Genomic DNA, 22657 nt, shown 5'->3' with positions numbered 1-22657 from the left:
CAGTCGGCTGCATTTATATTAACAGTATTTTTTTTTAAAAAAAGGAACACGATCACAGGGAAAGTACCCCACGCATTGAAATATAATCTTGGAACAAGCCAAGTTCAACAGCAACAAGGTTTCTAGGAAAGACACATCTCCCAAGCTTCTGGCTGGCTTCCCCCAACCTTAACTTGAAAAGCAGAGATGAGTCTTATCAAATCCTTCCACATCTGTTGAGAAAGCAACCTCCAGAGCTGGAATTCTGAAAGTTACATCTAGAGAACATCCACTTCAGGAGGGCTGCATTATCAACCTTGGACACAGTCCGTCCGTCCATCCATCCATCCATCCATCCATCCATCCATCCATCCATCCATGCCAAGCAAACATGGGGCCCAGTTTTGAAAGGAGTTATCTCCCCACTCATGAAAGGGGAGTTTTACATATCCACAGATCCCTTCTGCTGAGTTAAGCTGTAAGTAGTCACAAGTCCTTCGAGAAAGCTAGCTCTTTTAGGTTGTGATCCACGTTGACCCCCGGTTCCACTTGGATGCAGGAGATCCTTCTGCTTGGTGGGACTTCTGGAGGGATAAGTGGTTCAAACTGCTAGATAAGACAATGGGAAATCTGTTGGAAGATGCAAGAGTTTTTGCTGGTTGGGAGAGAAGATTTAAGTACATCCTTCAGACCCTAGGCTACACTGACAATGAGGAAAATTGTGAACTGCTGTTGAGCTAAAACACCATCTTTTTAACACTTTCTAGATGCAAGTTTTGCTTCCACTGTCCTCCAAAAGATAGTATTTCCTGATCACCATTGATTGCTTCCATCTGATTATGTACTGACCGTTTCGCCATAATGCAGAATTTCGTAGACTCTTCGGCTTTTAAGCCAAAAAGGGCTGGAAATCAGCACAAATACCTTGACGAAGTCTGGATGCCTCTGAAACACAGTTTCCAGAGGAGTTTTATGTTTTGTTTTTTTTTAAAGAGAAGGATATGGAACATTATTCAAAGCGATGCCCACTTCATGCGCGAGGCCTACAGAGAAGCAGATACAAGGGTTCAGCTCAGAACTTCATCTCTGGAAGCTGCCACAAGCTGTAATCCCCACAGAGCACCATTCCGCCCCTTTGGTGCTTAAATAAAATGTTCCCCAGTGTAAATATATTTTCCTAGATTTAGAATAAAAACACAATTAAGGCACCTACTTCAGTTTTTTTTTTTAAAATCTTCCACCTACCCCCTGTGATTCTTTTACAAGTATAAACTTTTTATACAGATTTTCTTCTTCTTCTTCTTGCAACAGGAAGTTGGTGGTGGCAGAATTGTTTCAGCATGAAACGATAAAAAAAAAAAAGAAAAAGAGGGGGAAAAGTGAGGACTGGTTGATTGAAATTGTGGAGGAGATGGTCCAATCTCTTCAAGGGTTTACCCCAACTGTGAAATCAAATCGTTTGAGTGCAAAGATTGGCCTGACTTTCTTGCTGTATTGCAGGAAAAGACCGAAGCCCAGTTCTGAGTGCAAATGTCTTTATCAAACAAAGCTGCTGCTGGAGGTGTCTTCATGGTACATAAATAGATACATCCCTGAGTAAGAGGAGAGTTTGATGGAAGAAAATTAGAATCAACCTGGCTGAAGAGACATTCCTGGTTTTGCATTTTTGCATTTTTGTTGCCCTACAAAATTCCCTTTGACACCTGAGCAAAAGAAAAAAAAACACTATACAAAAGAGCATCTTCTTAAGGCTTAAAAACACACACACAGAGACAGAGCAAAAAGAAATGTCCAGAAAGAGGTTCCTGGAAGGACCATGAAGAAAAACATGTAAAACTCAAGTCCTACTCTGCCAAATAAAAAATCTGCAGCAATGTTGCAGGAGAAAAATCCCCCCCACTCTCTCTTATTCCCTTCAAAACAGGGCCAACGTTTTCTCTTGCTTTGCTTAAAGACGGGGTGCCAAGCGAAGCATGACAGAGGAGGCAAAGGACCGGATGCAAAGGCGGAGAGCAGAGTGCAGGCGTGGGGAGGTTTTAGGGGGAGCTGCCGGGACTGTCCCTGGGGCTGGATCCATCAGACCGGCTATAGTCACTCAGAGACCCAGTCCTGGAGCTGCAGCCGCTTCGTCTCTTGAGCATGCTGGGATGGAAGTTGGCGTGACGGCGGGCGTGCTTGGTGAGGTGGTCGCTCCGCATGAAGCGCTTTTCGCAGAGCGGGCACGAGAACTTCTTCTCACCCGTGTGGGTGCGGAAATGCCGGGCTAGCTCGTCCGAACGGGCAAACTTCTTGTTGCAGTCTTCCCAACGGCATTCAAAGGGCCTCTCGCCTGCAGGGACACACAGAAAAGAGAAAGAGGTCACCTCCTTGGTTCAATTCCGTCTTTTATTACGGTCACCCACCAGAATTCAAACATTAAATAAATAAAATAAAACAGAAGAGAACAAGAGCTAATAGTGTATTACAGTTGGGTGAGTGTGATCATGGATAGATGGCCAAAGTCTGCCTAATTTGATAGACATTGTCCAGGATGCTATAAAACACTTCTATGGCTTTCCCGCATCTTGGTTAGTGAGCTTATCTTCCTGGGCAGTCCGAATGCCTGTTTCTAGGGAGGGCAGTTTAAAATTATTATTTTTCCCTTCCTGTGGACGAAGGGATAATAAACACGCTGCAAAGTTGCTTGAGGTTTGGTGGGCAAACGAAGAAGGGGCGGCGATGAAATTGTCCATCTCTTTTGTCCCTTGATTTATATCTGACATGCTCTTTTTAATATAGCAAACCCATAAATTCAGAGAACAAACAATGGGGGGAGGGGAGGGGGATGTCACCACACCTTCATAAATGCAGAAGAGAGGATTATTGGTCAAGTTACTGGCAGTTTCTACAGCAAGGAAGATGAGCAAACAGACATAAATTGCAGAAGGTTGACAAAACAGTGTGTCTGTTCCAGCTCAGCTAAAGGACTTTTTTTCCCCCAGTTCCCACCTATTAAGGAACAAAATTGCATTTCCTTTGGATTCTCAGATCAACTTTGTCTACCCAAAGGACAGAAACAATTGCTACAAGCTTGAGGATCAAACAGCCCTCCCACTATTCCTTGTGGGGTAAGATCCTATTGCTCTATTTTCCTGTCATGTCGGAGGTGGGTCTATTATGTTACCTTAGCCCTGTGTTTCTCAATCTTGGCATGTCAGCCCTGCCCCGACTTGGTCCTTTAGGCAAGAAAGACCCTCTACTCCATTTGTAGTACAAGGTATAGTTTACTAAAAGCCTAGTGGATTACAGTATAGCAATGGCAGAACTAAAGTTCGTGCACCAAACTTTCCTGGTTAACTTTCCCTGTCCAGTTCATTCCTCTTGCTAGTCCCTTATTGTCTAATTATATTTGAATCAATAGTTTTAAGAACTGTCTCTTCAACGGTGAGCTGTTATGTTCCATTACCAGCGCTTTGACCTTGAGATGTTGTCTCTAGAAGGTATGATGAATAGTTAGTCTTCCGCCCCCTCCTAACCAGCTCCCTCCTTCCGTGGCAGACTGGCAGATGGCAAATGCAAAGCTCAAGTGAATGATGGCAATCCTGACATGGCAACTTTAAGATGTATGAACTTCATCTCCCAGAATTCCCCAGCTAGCAATGCGAGGGAGTTGAAGTCCACACATCTTAAAATGGTCAAGTTTAGTTTATTTGATTTGTATTTGATTTGTGTGTGAAACATTGCTCTAAGACAGTGTTTCTCAACCTTGGTAGCTTGAAGATGGGTGGACTTCAACTCCCAGAATCTTAGCTGAGGTATTCTGGGAGTTGAAGTCTGCATATCTTGGTAATTTAAGATTGAGAAACACTCCCTTAGAGACCAACTGAAATGCTTCACAGTGTTTATCTATTTATTATATTTATATGGCAACAAACAGACTATGGGTGGCAAACCATCATAACCTAACTGAATACCAATATTTCCATCAGTTGACAGTGCTGCACTGTCCTCCAGAATTCTTCTTGAGGCTGGAAGTTAAGCAGAAACAACAAGGAAGGAAGGCAAGATGACAAATGACAACATCTCCAGAGCATATTGATCAAGATTTATTAATCAACCCTATGAGAAATATTTCTAGCATTGAGTTTTCTAATAGATAGATCTAACTATCCAGGATGTCCATTTCTTCCTTCCCAAAATGAGGGTGAGATATCCTTCATTAGATGAAGATAACCAATGATATGGTTATTAAATGACTTAATCAATAAAGATTCTATTCTATTCTATTCTATTCTATTCTATTCTATTCTATTCTATTCTATTCTATTCTATTCTATTCTATTCTATTCTATTCTATTCTTCTATTCTACTCTACTCTACTCTACACTCTACACTCTACACTCTACACTCTACACTCTACCCTACCCTAGTCTCCAAAAGGTTTCAGAGTTTATTTCATGTGGTTACACGATTCTGTGACCTTCAGTTGAGGAGGCGACAGAGAGAATAAAACCTATTTATGTTCTCCCATGACCCCCAGCAGGATGTTTGATGGCCTCCAACTGCCTGTTCTCTTGGGTATCACATGCAGAAGGCCTGTCGTGATGGATAGATTTGAACTTTTCCACTGGCTCAGGCTTCCAAAGGCAGCCTCTGAAGCGGCTCCTTTCTCTCCCCTATCTGTACTCAGAGCTCAGAGGACCCCTCTATACAGCATCTCCTGAGCTCTCCTATTGTCCCTTTCTCTGCAACCAGGATGGAGGGGTGGGGAGGATGTGGTTATACAGTATCAAGTGCCCTATTACTGGCAGGAAAGAAAGCAACTGAGAAAAAGAGAGCAGTAGAACTCATTGCCTCATATTTGTTAAGGAACAAGCAGTGTGGCAAAATGTCTTGCATCAGACTCAATTCTTCAGAAGCCACCTGTGCAAAACAGTTGCTGGGCCCCTGGAAATATCTGTTGGCTATTAGGACATGGGCTACTGCTCTTCAAACACGGGATCATCCTGTTGGTACAACCAACACCCACAAGAATAAAAAAAAAGAGCAGAATAACAAAAACAGATTTGGAAGGAACCTTGGAGGTCTTCTAATCATTCCTTACACAAGAAGGAAACCTTGTATCATTCTAGACAAATGGTTGCCCAGTCCCTTCTCAAAAGCCTCCAGTGATGGAGCAACCACAACTTCTGGAAGCAAACCGTTCTACTGGATGATTGTTCTCACTGTCAGGAAATTCCTACTTATTTCTAGGTTGCTCCTCTCCTTGATTAGATTCTCCATCCATTGTTTCTTGTCCCGCCTTCAGGTGCTTTGGAGAATAGATTGACTCCCTCTTCTTTGGGGCAGCCCCTCAAATATTGGAACACTGCTCTCATGCCACCCCCAGTCCTTCTTTTCATTAGACTAGACATCCCCAATTCCCACAACTGTTCTTCAAAACATTGAATCGAATGTCCGTGTCTGTCTTGAAAACGGGTGCTTTCTTGGTTCCATAGCAGTTGATATTGGACCATGCCTCACCATCAAGAATAGGACTTTGGCCAAAAGCATCTACCATCGAGATGCAGGTAGTCCTTCACTTATGACCGTATTTGGCACTGGGAATTTCGGTTGTTAAATGAAGCAGTTGTTAAGCGAGTCATCACGTGACCAGTCAAACTTACAACCATTCCTACTGTGGTTGTTAAGCAAATCACATGGTTGTTAAGCGAATCATACAGTCATGAAGCTCATCTGGCTTCTCTAACTGGCTTCGCTTGTTGGGAACTGGTTGGAAAAGTCGCCAATCGTGAACAGAGGACACTGCAACCAGTCATAAACTAAGCGCCCAAATTACAGTCATGTGACCTCAGTGGTGATGCGACAGTCGTAACTTCGAGGAGAAGTCATACATCCTTTTTTTTCCTGAAGCCATCATCCCTTTGAACCAACATTTAATGAATGGTCGTATGATGAGGATGACCTGAACACTTCCAATCTAGGGAGGGATGGAAGGGCTGTTTCTCCAGGGGGTGTAATAGTGCAGGGGTCCCCAACCTTTCCAGATTGGCAGCCTGGCACGGGGGTGGTGGTGGAAGAGAGGGATGGTTCTGTGCAAGGTGCACACCTGTGCACAGCTCCATTGTGCAAGTGGAGCTTCACACATGAGCACAAACACCCACCGCTCCCACGAGTGGAGCTTCATAAGCAGGTTTGCCCATCGCTTGTGCAGCCCAGTTCCAAACGGGCGAAATAGAGTATGAACTCCATGAGTTTGTAAATTAGGCTTGTTCTGGGCATAGAACCAACCCCCCTCCCCCCCAGCCAGAATATTCGTTTCTGCGGCAGGAAAAAGTGCTGGGAACCACTCCGGTGATAGGCCAATCATGCACAATTTTTGGGGGGGGCGGGGGTGGAATTGCACCGGCTAAGCAAACCAAGGAGTATTTTTAAACAAAGCGTCCTTAAATAAGGCTTGCCATCTTTGGGCAAAGATCTTTCCACTTCCCCTGTTTTTTGTACAGGCACTTCAAACTGACCAACAGGCTGAACCTCAAAACCTCCCTCTGGGCAAATGAGATATTTGGGGTTTGCATAAAAGGTGCTTTCTTTCCAGGGTTGCATCAAAGGAGAAAAGAGAGAGAGAGAGAGAGAGAGAGAAAAAAGCCGATCTTAACCATTGGCCTCTTTCTTTGAACTGAACGCAGAGCTATTTTAAGCCCAGCCCTTTATTTATTCCCCTTGGAAGGTTTTCATTTATCTTTGGGGTTTCCTGGTTGTAAAAGCCCAAAGACTTTCAGCATAGACAAACTCCAGGCTGTGTGTCATCAGGGTTTGATTTCGGTCTGAACTTCGGAGTCAGCAAGGCTATTTATTCCTTCCTAGATCTGTGCCACCCTGGAGCTGGAAAGACCTCTTGGAAAAGAGGGCTCGGTTTTTCCATGAATAATTTGAAAACGAAACCTCACCCTTCCTTCCCTCATGTCCCCTCCTTGCTTTGGCACCTTCTGCCTCCACCGTTCTTGAACGGGTCTCATCCTGACATCACTGAGCTCCTCAAAGAATATGGCTTGGTGACTCCAGGAGCAGTTGACTGCTCAGGAGTCACCAATGACTCAGGACAGTTAATTTCAGCGGTATAGAAGGATGGTCTTTTATTAAGGCTACATATTATGGCCTGTCGCCCCTCCCTTCCCTCCCTCCCTCTTTCCTTCCCTCCCTCCCTCCCTCCCTCCTTCCTTCCTTCCTTCCTCCTTCCTTCCTTCTTTCCTTCTTTCCTTCTTTCCTTCTTTCCTCCCTCCCTCCCTCTCACTATAGGCTTCCCTTAAGCTCTCCCCCAAGGAGCTGTAAAGACTCCTGTCATAAGACCCATTAAGGGTGCCTGGCATCTTTGGAGCCGCAGTTCCTTATTCAAGTTTCAACACATCTCCCAACGGTGGGGTGGGGGAAAAGGTTGGCATTGCTCACATGTTTTTTTCAGTAGCTCTGTGTGACACTTTCCACAAGGCTGCTAATGAGAACCAGAAAGGATGTTTCTGTGTTTTGCAGCAATCAGTTCATTGGCTTTAAACATAATAAGAGGGGTAATGGAAAAGTTGTGTAGACAAACAATAAAACCAAAGCAAACTCTTCCTTCTTTATTTTTATGCACACAAGCCAGGAAAGCAAGAAACTCTGCCAAAGAGGTGAAACTTGAGCGTGTCTCCAGGTAATCCTCGACTTATGACCACAATGGAACCCCAGATTTTTGTTGCTAAGCAAGACATTTGTTCAGTGAATTTTGCTCCATTTTACTGCCTTCCTTCCCAGGGTTGTTAAGTAAATCAGCTGTTAAAGTGAATCAGTTGTTAAATGAGTCACACGGTTGTTAAGTGAATCTGGCCTCCCCATTGACTTTGCTTGTCAGAAAGTCACAAAAAGGGATCAAGTGGCCCCCGGACACTGCGACCATCATAAATATGAGGCATTTGTCAAGCATCTGGATTTTAATCAAGTCACCGTGGAGGTCCTGCAACAATCGTGTGAAAAATGGCCCTAAGTCACTTTTTAAAGTGCTGTTGTAACTTTGGTCGCTAAATGAACTGTTGTAACTTGAGGACTAACTGCATAAGGAACCTGCTGGCAAAGGCACTGGAGAGCACGCATTTTCCTTCCAATTTGCTGTCCAAATGGACTGTTGATCCGGGAAGCGGCATAAATGAGCCTCCATCGTGGAGGTCCATCCTCCGAGAACTGAGCAGCCACACAGGTCTCTATACACCAGAGGTCTTCAAACTTGGCAGCTTTAAGACTTGTGGACTTCAGTTCCCAGAATTCTCCAGCCAGCTATGCACAGAGAATTCTGGGAGTTGAAGTCCACAAGTCTTAAATCTGCCAAGTTTGAAGACCTCTGGTATAAACTGATCTGGATAAGGGGTGGGGTGGGGTGGGGGGAACCGTGGGACCTTTTGAGAGGGCATACATACAGGCTACAAAGAGTGTGTACTCAAGGATTAATTGCAGATTTAATCCGGGCCATTTCTGAATGCGGGCCACACCTGTGCCTGACTCATCGTAAGTACACGTGGGTGGATTACAAAGCCTTCTCGGAAGAACAGCTGTCAGGGCTGAGGACGGGGCTTGCCAACGAATGTTTGCATGCAAACAAAATCATCCAGCAAACAATTGGGAGACCCTGAGAAAGCCGCCTGGGTGCCCAGGCTGTGCGTGGCATCTGCTCTTCTGGGGTAAGAGCGTTTGCAGTCCTGTGCAACTAATCAAGGAGAGAAGCCATTAGGAGGAATTTCCTGACAGGGAGAACAATTAACTGGTGGAACGGTTTTCCTCCAGAAGTTGTGGATGCTCCATCACTGGAGGTTTTCAAGAAGAGATTGGACAGCCACTTACTTGTCTGGAATGGTCTAGGGTCTCCTGCTTGAGCAAGGGGTTAGAAGATCTCCAAGGTCTATCTTCTAGATCCTTGGCCCACAGAATTTGGAGGATGCCCGTCCTGTCTGACCAGATTTGAGAGGTACAGACGACTGAGGATAGATAGTCCTTCAAATAACCTGGTCCCAACCTACGGAAGGCTTTAAAGGTGACAACCAGCATCTGGAATGGCAGAAGCACCCTGGCGACCAATGCAACTCATACAGTAGAGTTGTACTGTTATATACCCCAGGAATCACAGATTTGCTCATCCTGATTAAAATGGACCAATAATAACCTCCTAGCCTTGAAAAAGTTTAAAACTTTGCTTAAATTCCCCAGACTGAGCCACCAGTGAATTGAGAAGAAACTCATGACCATCATCTCTGAAAATACTAGAAGGCAAACCTGAGGAAAATACAGTAAACCAAGCCAGAGGCTATGTCTTGTTTTGTAAACCATCTCAGATGACTCAGTCAACCAAGATAAACGACTGGTGAAGAGAACTGCTAGGCAATTTGGTCTTGAGTAATATTCATTTTAGGTCAGAGGTAGAATTGAAAACATCAGGAGTTGCACAAAGAAATATGTCCTCGGTCTTTTCCAACATGAAGAACCTCAAGAGGTGCTGAGCTCAATTCCCAGAATTCTCAGCAATAACCTGTTGACTGGGGAGTTCTGGGAATTGAAGTCCCCAATCTTGAGGGACTGACAATTCAACTTCTTCGGCATTTAATGCAGCAGCTCCTAGCAGTTTTCCAATGCAAATTCCACATGCTGATTTAACTTTTTAAAATCATACCTGGTCAGGAAACTAGATATCTCAGAAAGCGTTTTCCTCTCTATGAATCATGAAGCACAGTTTAAAAAATAGGTGAAGCTTCAGTTGGATTATTAGGGATGGCTTTTTTGATTCTACCCTATGGATGCCCCCCCTGATCTTGGTAGAGAACTAGTGCGTTTTGCAAAGTAATTCATTTTTATTTCAATCTGTAGGTCTTTGTGAGTTGTGGCCTATTCTTAAATTGAGAGTCGATTAATCCCATGCTTTAATTAAAATAAGTGTGGCCCTAGGGTGCCTTTTTCTGATGTTGAAAAAAAAAGCAGAAGACAACGAAATTCAGCAGACAAATGATCTCATTTATTCTTTGAAGGAAAAGTCATTGTCCACCATTTATTTTTATTTCCCCAGGGAAAGTAACAAACCAGAAATGCATTGCTTATAAAGAAGAATCCGCCATGCTATTAACTAATTGAAAGAGGTACTGCCCCAATTATGCAACTAAAGATCTGCTTGCTTAATCTACCAGTTAAGTTTTGCAGCCCCTTTTAAGTGAGCCGTATCTAAAGATGACCACAGCATTGATCATCTGAGAGTCATAACCGTCTTACCACTGCTCCCTCTGTACTTTGAGACCCATTTCAAATACAAAGGACACTCTGCTTCATTGCTTTTAGTCTCTGAAATGAAAGCAGTCCTCACTTAGAGACCTGCTTGATCTTCTGACTTAGATGGGTTGAAAATTGGGAATTTGTTTTCCTTTGTTGTAGAGCACAACACAAAGGTGTGGAATAGCTTTAGTGAGAGAAGGTTTCTGAGGGTTGCTTCATTGACAGTTGCCCTCTGAAATGGATTGAGCCTTCTTCTCGTTGGTCTTGTTTTCTGGTGGCTTCACGAATAGAAGTCTTGGTCCCGATAAGGAAGTGGTTTCCCACTGTCTTCTTTTGCTGTGTGGTTGTTTGTCTGAGTTTAGCTTTCAGATCTGAGACTTCCAGATGGTTCTCTAGACAAACAATGACTATCCATACTTGGTTGACTTCTTCAGGACCAGCCAAAGACTGATCATAATTTTGTTGAGTTCCAAAAGGATTGACTGGTCTCTTCTATGTCCTTCTAGCTGCTTCATAACCCCGATGTGGAAAACACACAGCCAGTTTCTCCTACATAACTTTGCATTTGTGACTCTAGAAAGTTGCAGACGACTTCTTTTTGAGAGACAGACTACGATGGTTGTGTGCATTGTCATCACCCTTTGAATGTTTTGCCTCTCTCTGGCACTCAAGCAGGAAATGTAAGACAACCATCATCCTCCAGCAATAGGAAAACATGCTTTCTGCTCAAGTCAAGTGTGCAAATTCAGATAAGGTTGAAAGAGGCATCGAGGCAATTGAGGCTGGTGGTTTTAAACTATGTTCTGAAGAAAGAGATTAAAAAACAAAAAAAAAATGTCTCATTGCCCTGCTAACTGTGTACTTCTGGTAGGTTAAGTAGGACCCACAAAACGCCTGGAGCTCCAAGGTGCAAAATCTGTTTGCTCTTGCAGAAATCCCTTTCACTTCAAAGTGGGTTGTGCAAGAGGTTTTACTTGTGCCTTGTGCTCCACAATGTTTTCTCCAGAATGATTTGAAATATTTTTCCCTTTTAGTGTTGAAATATCTTAGGAGACGTCTCCCAAGTTCAGCCAACTGCTAACGTGTCCAATTTCTCCCTTAAGCACCAGTGAATCTCCTGGACATGAACTGCTGAAACGACAAGCTCTGCAAAACACAGGCTCGATTTGTCTGGCCGCTCAGCCTGCACTTAAATAACCCTCACTGTCTGGCTGTTGTCTCACCAGCATACAGTAAGATCATGATCTCACTCAACCACGTGAGCTACTCTCCAGCGAAAGCCAAAAGGGGCGACCAGTAAACAACCAAAGTAGAGCCATCCAGGGAGCCTTTAAGAAGGACGTCTGAAGCGCATGCCCTCAATTTGGGCTGTGGCTATGCCTTCCTGCTTTGGCTCCCTCAGCAACATTTCAGATCCAAACAGTTAATCCAGGATTCTTTGGAGGGAAACTGGGGAAGGAAACGCAGAGGCCCACTTGAAGTTATAAAACAGAAAAAGGAATCACGTGGCCGCCTCAGACGCATTCTAGGGTTCCAGGTTTGGACATGCCCCAGCCGCGCACAGCCAGACAAAACAGGAGTTCAACACATGTGCGCTGAGATGTAAAAAAAAAAGTTGCTTTTTTAGAACCGATCGAAATGAAATGCTTTGTGTTCAACTCTTGTCAAGAGAGCAGTTTTGCTCCGTCCCTCCCCATCCTAAAATGTAGGATATGCAGGACTCAATAAAGGAGAATATTTGTAGCTCCGGGTTGAAATGAGGCACCTTTAGTGCTTTCTGAGCTTGGTTGTTTTCTTGCAGATGTTTCATGGCCCAAACTAGGTAATAACTCTAACTCTAACCCTGACAAAATGTCTGCAAGACAAGCTCTTAGAGTACCAAGGATTCCTCATGCAGGACTCATTTCACTTGCTTTAGATGGTAGCCGAGACCCTGCTCTGGGTCTCTTCATTTGTGTCCCAAAGAGACACAATGGGACAATTGTGAAGATTAGGAGAATAATCTAACTTTGGGATTCCCCACTGAGTAACGTGTGATGCTCCATGATGGTCTTCTGCTGAAATTTCTACCCAACATTTCTTTCTTTCTAGGAAGAGATCCTCTTCACTTGAACTTTCTGACTGGTTACAGATGGTTGGTTTGTTCGATTTGGAAACTGGGAGAAACTGATGGTGTGTTTTTCACATCAGGGTTATGAAGCAGCTAGAATACCTGAGGAAATTCTCTGAAGGACATAGAAGAGACCAGACAATCCTTTTGGAACGCAACAAAATTATGAACAATCTTTGGCTGGTCTTGAAGAAGTCAACCAAGCTTGGATGTAGTCAGACCTGACACATCTCCTCACCATGAAGAGGTCCAGTATTTCCAACCAAAAAGTGTTCCCCATATAAGCCTAATTCTACATGTCAAATTGTGACCTGAATGATTCCCCTTCTGCTTCTTTGAAGACTTCCCTCCAAGCTGGTCTCCCAACCCCATCATCTTCGAGACATTTCCCTGGAAACTCTACCGAGAAGAAGCCAAGAGAAAGCTGCTCTATTTCTTTCAATGTTGAGCCTGCCCAAACAATTCAAAATCATCATTGTTTCCCTATCCACCCTTCCTTGATGACCAAGGGAGAGTGTCCAAGGAGGTCATTAACCCTGTTAGTTTCCTCCTGCCACCTTCAAGACCACCTCTTTCCAAAATCCAAACACCCCAACTTCTGAAGGACCCCAAAGAAGATCACGTCCTCTGTTGCTTCCACTGGATAACAGAAGAGTTAAAATCCCGCCTATTCGGAGCACACCAGAAGGTGAGGCGAAAGATTATTTTGGGAAACATATTTGATCGTGTGGACACTCCAGAGACTGCGAAGCAGGATTAGAGCAGCAGCAGCTGAAGAGAATTTTTTACAGGCTGGCTCAAAAGGGAGCAATTAAATACGCAATTCCCTTCCCTGATTCAAAAGCAATTTGACCCAGCAATAGAAGCCTTGAATTAACTGGCTTTCAACTCAGGTGGATCTGATATTGACACGGTGCATGCGGGATAAGTTCCTAGTCAGATGGAATTAAAAACTGCCTGCTGATATTCCTCAATATTCCTGCAATTGCTCTTGGCTGCCATAAACTCATTTGGAAAACATTCTTCCTTCCCCTAATGTAGGATTTGGAGTGAAGTTGCTAAGATTCACAAATACCTTCCAACTCCAGAGAGCTGGGCAAATCTGCTTTAATCTGCTTGCTGGGTAAATACATATTGTTTGTTTGTTTGTTTTTAAAAGAGATTCCATATATCAGCGTCCGTTGTGCCTTCTCCGTTTTCTCTTCGAAAGAGCAGGACAAAACCTCCTGTCTCCAACATGAGCTTGATATGTTAACAAGGCTAATTAGTCCCTTGGCACTCCTTTGCCATTATCTCCAGCAAATGTTGCCAGGGAACTCATACCGGGGGCTGTTGGCCTCCTCATTACAGTAAAGAAAGTGGGATTGAGGGGGTTGGATAAAGAGAGGGCTGAGGACAGAAAACGTTCTTAATGCTTAGTTCTTTTGTCTCCGGCCAATTCATTACAATGAGAATTATAGCTCAAAGCAATTAAGACGCCGAGACCACACCAGACCTGCACCCTGGGTGTCCAGATTCCAACGGAAGGAGTTGTTTATAAGTGCATACCTCAAAATATAAAGTGTGAATTTAACCAACAGGTTTTGAAAACAGAGTTGGTGAAGGGGCACAGATTAACGGCGAGTGCCAACTTTGAATGTTTCTGGCAGCCAACACCCAGCCTCCTTGATGGGCTGCACAGTTAGAGACGTCCTGTTGACCTGCCTGATTTGGAGTTGTGGAAATTGAAAGTGCTTGGCACGTTTCTTGGATTAGAGCAGGGGTGAAACTCAAGGCCCGGGGGCCAGATTCAGCCTGCGGAGTGCTTGGAGACCCCTGCCCTACAGAGTAAGAGAGATACGAGGGGAAAGCTATCATGTTACTTTTGTTAATGTTGATTCTGTTCTCCCTCTTTGCATGTAGCAGTAACCAACTTCTAGTGTGCTTGAGATGGACAAATGTTTGTCAAACATGGATTGGGGCAGTGAAAATCAAATATTTCTTTTATCTTCTCCCAGCTGTTCAAGGAAAACACACTTGCTTGAGGAATGGCAGCTTTCTGTGCCAAAAAAAAGCTTTATTTTTTTTGCTGAGTGTTGACATTTCTGAATCTAATGAGCTAGGCCTTGCCTCCTCACTATTCATTTATAAGCAAGGAAGGTGTGGAGACCCAATGAAGAAGAAAACATTAATGATCCATAGTGAAGATCTCCTTTCTGTGTCCCTCAGATCCCAGCCAGAGGTGGGTTTCAGCAGGTTCTGACCAGTTCTGGAGAACCGGTAGCAGAAATTTTGAGTAGTTTGGAGAACTGGTAAATACCACCTCTGACTGGCCCCACCCCCATCTATTCTCTGCCTCCCGAGTCCCAGCTGATCGGGAGGAAATGGGGATTTTGCAGTATCCTTCGCCTGCCACGCCCACCAAGCAACGCCCACCAAGCCATGCCACGCCCACCAAGCCACACCCACAGAACCAGTAGTACAAAAATTTGAAACCCACTACTGATCCCAGCGCAGGGAAGGCAAGTATTCATTCAGTCCAGGGTCCAATCTGGACTCCTTGCTGCTATGCAACAAAGTCCCAAAACTGGAGGGTCCTTGGTGGTCTCTGAGCTTTGTTGTTTCCTTACAGAAGTTTTCTTACCGTATTCTGGTAACATCATATAACCTAGATGGGTAATGAAACATCTGCAAGCACCAAGGACCCCACGCAGTTCAACCCTGAGCTGCAAGCATTCTCTTGGATTGCTGCCATGTATGGACTTCAAACGCTTCAGACAGCATGCAAATGGGAGCTATCACTGATGGTGTTACCTAGATGGGGAATGAAACGTTTGCAAGCCAACAACCAAGCTCAGAGCTACTGTGGGAAGCAAGCCACACTCACTTGCACTGCTGATGTTACTTGGTTGAGTCATGAAATGTCTTCAAGAAAACAGCCAGAGAGCACCAAGGATCCTGCAATCCTCCTCCTCCTCCTCCCTTACCAACCCCACTATCTTCTAGCACTGAAGGTGTTCCCTTGTTAGGTAATGAAACATCTGCAAGAAAACCACCAAGATCAGAGACCACCAAAGACCCCACAGTCCCCCTCCTCCTCTTTCTCTCCTTCCAAACCCCACTCCCTTCTAGCACTGATGATGTTCCCTAGTTGGGTCATGAAATGTCTTCAAGAAAACCACCAAACTTGGAGAGCAACAAGGACCCCCACAATTCTGAACTACAGGTATTCTCCTCTATTGAATTCTCAAAACAGCTTTTGCTCCTGCCTCAATTCCAACTGGCTGCAACCCACTGGAATTGCAGCCAGTGGGTTGCAGCCGATGGAATTCCTGCTTTTTTCCTCACTCCCACTCACTGCTCAGTTTCTCCAAATCCCACTGAACGGCTTCCAGGAAGCCCTTTGCAGCATCCCTGCCAATGTAGCTAGAGGAGCAAATGAAATATTATTGCTTGTGGGCGGACCAAAAGGCCACTGATAAAATGTCCTTAATTCCTGCCTCCTTTGGTGGCTTATAATGTTCCAGGATGGAATCGTATTTCAGTTCTCTTGTATGTCCACCTGCAAAAAAATGTTGAAGAGGGAGGAACAAGCAATTCTTTTCAGGGAGAATTTGATTGCTCCCTTAGACCAGTTTTATCCTTCCTTCCTTCCTTCCTTCCTTCCTTCCTTCCTTCCTTCCTTCCTTCCTTCCTTCCTTCCTTCCTTCCTTCCATTATTGCTGTCTACCTCTCAGAGCATACCCAATGATAAAAATCACCCCAAAAGAAGAAATACCAGGCCTGTACAAGTATACGTTTTGGTCTGGATCAACACAGAAAACGTTGGAAGGTCTTAGATCAGGGGTGTTCGACCTTAGCAACTTGAAGACTTCTGAACTTCAACTCCCAGAGTTCTGCAGCATGAATTCTGGGAGTTGGAGTCCATAGGTCTTCATGTTATCAAGCTTGGACACCCACTGTCTTAAATATTCCATGGACTATGAAATATGTCAAGGCCATCTTCTCAACAGAATGCTGGGACAGGATAGACACCAAATTTTGCTAAAAATAACAACATCAATTGTACACCCAGTAAATCTGCTTTGAACGTGCATACATGATTGAGAATAAACACAGCCAAGGGGGGGAAAATAGCTATCGAAAGCCCGCTTTGAAGGTTTTTATCAAGGACCCCAGATCTACATTGTGACATATCATTCTCTCTGTAAAACGAGAACCATGTTTTTTTCTTGCAAATGAAAGCTGAACTTGTGCATGCTTTATGATTTCAAGTTTTTTTTTTTTTTAATTCTGTTTGCTCTCTGTGCCCCTTGATACTTTCAGGAAGGTTTCAATTTCATTTCTTCTTATGATCTATTTTTTCTGCTTTTCATATGTGATGTGGTTTAGGTTTCTTTGTTCTTGTTGCAGCAAAATAATTTTATGAGCACCGAATCGGAGAGAAACAAAAAGAGGGTGGAGAGGAAGTAGACCTGTCTAGCAAGTAGAAGGTCTGTCTTGCCATCATCAAACGTTATATGAGGCCTCTTTCTAAGCCTGGAGAGATCCTCTTAACTTTCTACTGGCTGTTTAAATACAGCACACTCTGTGTCTATCTTGTACTTTGTTCACATGCGGACAGAAAGACAATAGGAGAATAATGGAATAATGGTGCTGGAAGGGACCTTGGAGGTCTTCTAGTCCAACCCTCCCTGCTCAAGCAAGGAGACCATCTACCATTTCAGACAAGTGGCTGTCCAGTCTCTTCTTCAAAACCTCCAGTGATGGAGCACCCACAACTTCTGGAGGCAAGCTGTTCCACTGATCGTTCTCACTCTCCAGAAATTTCTCCTTAATTCCAGGTTGCATTTCTCCTTGATTAGTTTCTATCCATTTCTTGTCCTGCCTTCAGGTGCTTTGGGGAATAGATGGACCCCCTCTTCTCTCTGACAGCCCCTCAAATATTGGAAGACTGCTATCATGTCCTCCCTAGTCTTTTCACTAGACTATGCCCAATTCCTGCAATCGTTCTTTGTGTGTTTTAGCCTCCAGCCCCCTAATTATCTTTGTTGCTCTTCTCTGCACTCTTTCTAGAGTCTCAACATCTTTTTTGTATCGTGGTGACCAAAACTGGACTATCTCTTGATTCTATCCCTCTGTTAATGCAGCCTGGAGGTTGTATCAGTTGCAGTACACACAATGTCAGATCAGCAGAAGTCAATAGGCAGCTAAGGGATTCAGGGAGAACAGCAGGTGCCTATTTCAAAGAAGCTTAGAACAAACCTTGGGTTAAGTCAACATTTGTGCCCGTATTACTTCATTACGAAGTGCGTTTGGGGAAACCTCCAGCACGTGGCCTGGATTCACGCAAAACCGTGCAACTTCCCGAAGGAACAAAGCTCAGATTGATGTTTGAATGAAGCCTTCAGATTTTCTCAGAGCATGCCATTCTCAAAGAGGAATTCAGTTAGAATCTAGTTGGTCCTAGCCAGGCAGTCCCCTCTCTGGTTTTAGGAGAAAAGTTGTCATTTTTGTTTTGTTTCGCATAGTGTTGGTTTGTTTGCAATCCCACAGATTCTTTATTTACTACAGCAGAAAGTTGTAGAAACAGCACTCTCTACTCATGATAGACCACATTGAAATGTCATCGTACCAGAAGAAGAAGAAGAAGAAGAAGAAGAAGAAGAAGAAGAAGAAGAAGAAGAAGAAGAAGAAGAAGAAGAAGAAGTAGTAGTAGTAGTAGTAGTAGTAGTAGTAGTAGTAGTAGTAGTAGTAGTAGTAGTAGTGGTGGTGGTGGAGGAGGAGGGTGGGGGAAGGGAAATGTTGATTGGTAGAATTATAGATTTAATTTCCCCATTTCTCCTCCTCTAAATATCTCTTCCATGTGAATTCTTCCCAACATTGTATGTTTATATTTTAACTAAAACCGTTGAATTGCTGAGAGCTCTTCAAACTTGCAGAGCATAATTAAGTTTCAAATATGTCAACTGAATAGGAAAAAAAAAACCCTACTTAAATAAATAGCAGCATTCCTTTGGAGAAGTCTCCGCTCGTAGGAAGAGCTCAATTTGGAAGGTGATACGTCATGAATTGTAGGACAGCTGACTATGCCTGTGAAGGTGAGGGTGCCCTTCCCTTCGCCTTTTGCCCTGATTTTGCTCATTCTTTACACTTGGACCACAAAGTCAACCCAACCACTTCTGGTTGAGCTCCATGCCAAGGAGCAAAGGAGAAGGCCTACCTCTTTCCAACAGCAATCCCAAAGAGAGGAAGGTGGCTAAAAGCCAGCGACCCTGTTTGACTTTCACAACTCCAACTGGCTCCTGAATGAAGTGAACTGGTTGGGTCTGACCCTCCCTCTCCCCGGGGCACCAGCTGCCAAGCTCTCCTCCTCGTCCCCCCCCCCCTTTCGACTGCCTCTCTATCCAGCCGGGTTTACGAGCTTCAACCCTCTTTGTCTCCTGGGTCTAAAAGGAAGCAAAAGAGAAGTTCAGGCAGGAGCAGCAGAAGAAGAAGAAGGCGTGATTTGAGGACAGCCTGCCAAGTCGGAGTGGCAAGGGAGGGACGGGCGAACTTCCCTCCACATGAAAGCTACGGTTAGGGAGGGTGATGAAAACACAATGCAAACAAGAAAAACAGCCCTTCCTGGAAAGTGGCACCACCGTTCAGCCCGGCCAGCGTCATTCGGCAGAGATCGTGTAAGACCCAGGCGTCCTTGCTGGAAAGAATACTTGGCTTTCGGACAGGATTCTTTGGGTTTTTTTTAAAAAAAATACACATATATATAGCCTAGAAGCCTCCTTGCAAGGAAATGTCCCCAAATGTAGCCTTGCTTTACAGGGGTAGGTTAGATTCGACAGGATATCACTACAGGATGCAGTAAATCAAGAAGGGACCGGACAGCAGAGAAGGTCCTATTTTGAGGCAGTGACCTTCTTTTTGTAAGAGAAGAAAAGAAAGAGAGAGAGAGAGAGAGAGAGAGAGAGAGAGAGAGAGAGAGAGAGAGAGAGAGAGAGAGAGAGAGAGAGAGTAAGAAAGAAAGAGAAAGAAAGAAAGAAAGAGAAAGAAAGAAAGATGATAGATAGATAGATGGGAGAGAAGGAGGGAGGGAGGGGGAGAAGATGAAAGAGGAAGAAATGAAAGAAGATGAGAAAGGAGGGAAGAAAGACAGAAAGATAAAGAGAAGATAAAAAGAGAAGGAAGGAAAGAAGGAAGGAAGGAAGGCATAATTAAGCAGAGCAGAACATCAGAAAACTCAGACATGAAGCATAATTCTTATCCACATAGAAATATCTCTGCTAAACCCACAGATATTCCAGAGACCAACTTCTGGCTGGGTGGTGTCCCATAATAGGTGAAGGAGGCGTTTTCCCACTCCTTGTTACCCAACTCCTTGGGTGGCACCCCCAAATTATGCAAAGTTATTCCACCAAATAACCGACGTGAACAAACCGAGGCAGTGCCCACCGGAGGCACAGATTGAAAACCAGCAGCAAGTTTTAAGCAGAGAAAAATACAGACCGACGGGGCTTCTTGGCATTCTCACCTCCATCTTGATTAGAATGAACGTAAAGAGAAGAAGTCCCCATCCTGGCTTTAACTATGAACAGGAGCTGCCCCGTTTACATTTTCTAGCATTAAAATTGAGTCGATAATGGGGTTCTGGAAGGGCTCCCCTCCCACCTCTGTGAGACGGTGCAGTATCCAACAAGGAGAAATGGAGAAAAAGTTGGAAGTATGCTCCATAATAGGTACAACAGAGACCCTCAGGAGTAGGCTACCAAGAGTTGGGTGGATAATACTCAGTGCAGAGAGCCCTAAAGTACCCCTTGCACGCACGGTGTTACCTCACAAAAAGCCAGGCGCTGGCAACTCCAGAGAGAACTGCTCTGCTGGGTGAGAGAGCCAGAGGTCAGAAGAAGGTCTTGAACTGGCCATCAGGTGAGAACCAGGCAGGAGGAAGGAGGAGGAGGGAGAAGAAAGAGAAAGAGGGGGACAGGTAGCAATTCCCCACCGGCACTCATTAACAACGGGTTAATGAGTGGCAACCCCAGCAGTGGGGTCTACATAAGCCTGAAGTTCTAAAGGGCTGTCCTCAATCTCTCTCCAGTTCAGTTTTGGAAGTCTGAAGTCCAGAGGTCCATCAGTTCCTCCTCCTCCTCCTCTTCCTCCTCTTCCTCCTCTTCCTCCTCCTCCTCCTCCTCCTCCTCCTCCTCCTCCTCCTCCTCCTCCTCCTCCTCCTCCTCCTCCTCCTCCTCCACCACCACCACCACCACCACCACCACCACCAAGCAGAGAGCTCACCTGTGTGGGTCCTCAGGTGAGCTTTCAGATGTGAAGACTTGCCATAAACCTTTTCGCATCCCACATAGTGGCATTTGTGTTTTTTCTGAGGTAATTCAGGGTCAAGCTGGCACCGTCCCCTCCTGCTCCTTTGTTTCGGGCTGGGCTGGTTGCCTGCCGCCAAGTTGGTAGGTGTGGCTGCTCTTTCTCCTCCACAGTTGCTGGCTGGCAAGATCAGGTCTTGGCCGAGCGCTCCCTGCAAAAGAGGAGCTTTGGCTTCCTCCTTTCGCTCCATCCTCTGAATCTTCTCCAGCTGAAGTGAGGAAGACTTCGGAAGATGTTGGTTTAAGTCAGCCAAAATGCTGGCCACGGCATACACTGAGGTGGTACCCCCTCCGTTGTCTCTTCCCACCTCCTTCCCTTCAGGTTTCTCCTTGGGAGTCAAGTCTGTGAGAGGGGAAGCCACCCCAGCAGGTGGAGGTCTTGGTCCTTCCGCAGGACCATGGATGATCGCCCGGCTGGACATGGAGACAAGGCACTCGGCAGCAAAGTAGGCAGCTGTGGCCATTTTCCACACCTCTTGGGGTGCACAAATCCACTCTGTCCACAAACAAACAAAAACACCTCCAGACGCTTGGCAGGGGTACCTTCCTGAGAAGAGAGCAGGTTTCACGAGAAGGACACTGTGGGCAAAAGGCTCACCCCGTTGCCCTCTTAAGAGGAAAGGCTGCCGGTGAAAGCATCAAGACAGACGAACCCCCTGCAGAAGAGCTGGCCACTCGAAGCAGACTGTCTCCATCGCAAGTCTGCTGCACCTCCGGCAGCTCTTCCCTTGCATGCTGGCGGCAGAAGTGAGCCAGCCTGTTAGAGCGCCTTCAAACCCCCCTGGGGGTGTGGCTCTGCCAAACATCTGGCCGTGATGTCACCACAGAGAGGCTGCATCCTGGGCTGATCAGGTTAGCAGCCCACGAGACTCTGCCTGCCCTGAAGGCAGCTCTGCCAGGGGAGAGACCCAACAGCAGAGTGGCAGAGCAGGGTGCAGCCACCGAGGTGGCTGTGAATTTGACTTTGGCAGGAGACGGAGAGCAAGTCAAACGAAAGGAAGGAGCTGATTGGCTCGGGCCAAGCCAATCACAGCTGCAGGATCCCCGTTTGCATAATTCCCCAGATGAAGAAGGCATGGCTTTTTCCTGCCGGACCCGAAGGAGGGCCAGAAATTCAAGATTTGCCTTTGCCTTGCATTAACTCAAGATCAAAGTGATGTTTTCTTCTGGCCCTGACGGTGCAAAACAGGAGTTGGCCAGGGGGAGAGAGGTCCACCCCAAGGGTTCCCCAATCCAGTACTCTCTGCCCAGGCTGGATGCCCTTCCCCATTGCTCCCAACCAACTCATGGAAGGCCACCCTCTGGTTTATGGACTAAGGAATGGTCAAATTCAAGCCAAGGCAGTCAACTTTCACCAAGAGAGGGCAATTTTCCAGGTCTACATCTCCAGCTTGTATCTGAGTCCAGTTCTGAAATGCAAAGATGACACTTGCAATTTAGGAATGCCTCATCAAATTGTGGGGACCCCCCGTAGGAGTGGTGAAGCAAAGGCATAAAATATCAGATGGAGCTTTGCTCTGGAATCACGTAAACCTGTCCACCCACTTTCCCAAAATTCTGCTCACTCGCTCTCATTGTATTCACCAATATCCCATGCATTGCAGCTCTCCTGACTTCAATGACCTTCTCAGCCTGGATACCCAACTTGAGTGAATGATGAATGCAGAAAAGACTTTGAGAAATTAAAACCATCTTTTTTAAAAAAAAAATCTTGAGAATATGCTGCCCACCAAATTGGTTTCAGGCATTGGCCCACCCCATGAAAAGTTGTGCAAGTCCACATTTCTGCTTCCGAGAACACCAAGGGCTTCTTCCTCTGTTGAAGCTCTCCTGCAACGTAGGAAGACATTCAAAGCCACTTGGCATATGCAGAACTCAGGGAGGCCACTTCTATTCTTCTTTTCTTAGCTCTGTGTTTTTCAACCGTGACAACTTACGATGGGTGGACTTCAACTCTGCT

General features: G+C 45.2%; 1 protein-coding gene across 1 annotated transcript; it reads right to left on the bottom strand.

The window, feature by feature from the left end:
- Positions 1-1881: 1881 nt before the first annotated feature.
- KLF13 (KLF transcription factor 13) lies at positions 1882-21161 on the bottom strand. The gene is made up of 2 exons (XM_070953620.1): positions 20615-21161; positions 1882-2308 (listed from the first exon to the last, which is right to left on the bottom strand). Exons 1-2 carry the CDS (start codon positions 21159-21161, stop codon positions 2016-2018), a joined length of 840 nt encoding a protein of 279 aa, XP_070809721.1. The 3' UTR covers positions 1882-2015.
- Between the last annotated feature and the right edge of the window lie 1496 nt (positions 21162-22657).

Source organism: Pituophis catenifer, unplaced genomic scaffold, assembly GCF_029215685.1.
Source record: "Pituophis catenifer annectens isolate HBS135680 unplaced genomic scaffold, rPitCat1.0.hap2 SCAF_14, whole genome shotgun sequence".
NCBI lineage: Eukaryota > Metazoa > Chordata > Lepidosauria > Squamata > Colubridae > Pituophis > Pituophis catenifer.
The sequence above is the reverse complement of the archived record's forward strand: the minus strand, read 5'-3'. Positions and strand labels throughout refer to the sequence as shown.